This window comes from Aphanomyces invadans, assembly GCF_000520115.1.
Source record: "Aphanomyces invadans strain NJM9701 unplaced genomic scaffold supercont1.28, whole genome shotgun sequence".
Lineage (NCBI taxonomy): Eukaryota > Oomycota > Saprolegniomycetes > Saprolegniales > Verrucalvaceae > Aphanomyces > Aphanomyces invadans.
In genome coordinates, this window is record NW_008580173.1 from 834200 (window position 1) to 835075 (window position 876).

The window sequence follows — 876 nt, forward strand, 5'->3', positions numbered from 1 at the left end:
GGATTCGTCACAATCACACGACTCATCGACTACATGAAATCGTGTTTTAGCGATGAGTATTAATGGCAAAGCATTCACAAGATTTACCTATGTCATTGTTCGTTTCTAACACAAAGGATGGTCGAAAGTTCTGGCGTCCGCCAAAAAGCGCATTCATTCGTTGTAGTACGGACAAATACTCTCCAACTTGCTTTCAATCGTGAAGATTTCTACAGAATTCATGAGATTCATCCTCAATTTAAGTTTTACCTCGTTTGTAGTCCTTTTGAGTGAGACCTCGCCGCTGTTGTTCGGACCGCACCAACGTAGCGCTTTTTTATATGACGAGACGTCTGCATCGTATCTAAATGAATGTGTGTTGATTAGGACGTTCATGCATTCAATTTCCGGGACTTTGCGTCCTGCGTTGTCCACGTTCGCGTGCTATCATGAACGACCATGTTCACATAATCGGCCATTAGGGCATGGCCGTAGGTCTTTGTGAGCCTCTGCCCGCCTTTCATCGACTTTCCTTTGGAGGCCTGGCCAGTCATCAACGCAAAGTTGTCCGCAATGCGCAAGAACTCGAGCATGGCAAGGCTCTCGGCGCGCGACGTGCCTCGCTTCGCAGGGTCGGCGCTCTTGAGCTCCAAGGTTCCAACGCACAAGTGGACAGTAGTTTGCATGCCAGTAGTTTCGAGTAATATGATTAAATGTTCAGTGACCTAGTTCAACTTGCTTTTGCTTTTCGTGAATTCGAGAATCGACCTTGCGAACGAAAAGCGGACCAGATTTCCAAATTGACTCTCCCTATTGTATGTCTGTGGAGCAAGCAAGCAATATGATATTTCGGAGTTCAATAGAAACTTCAAGAAATTGTCACAGCTTGTGCATGCT

At 45.9% G+C, this 876-nt stretch overlaps 1 protein-coding gene across 1 annotated transcript; it reads right to left on the reverse strand.

The window, feature by feature from the left end:
* Positions 1-371: 371 nt before the first annotated feature.
* On the reverse strand, positions 372-665 carry H310_10936 (hypothetical protein; the record flags this gene model as incomplete). Its single annotated transcript, XM_008877427.1, has 1 exon — positions 372-665. The coding sequence occupies one exon, from the start codon at positions 663-665 to the stop codon at positions 372-374; it is 294 nt and encodes a 97-aa protein (XP_008875649.1).
* Between the last annotated feature and the right edge of the window lie 211 nt (positions 666-876).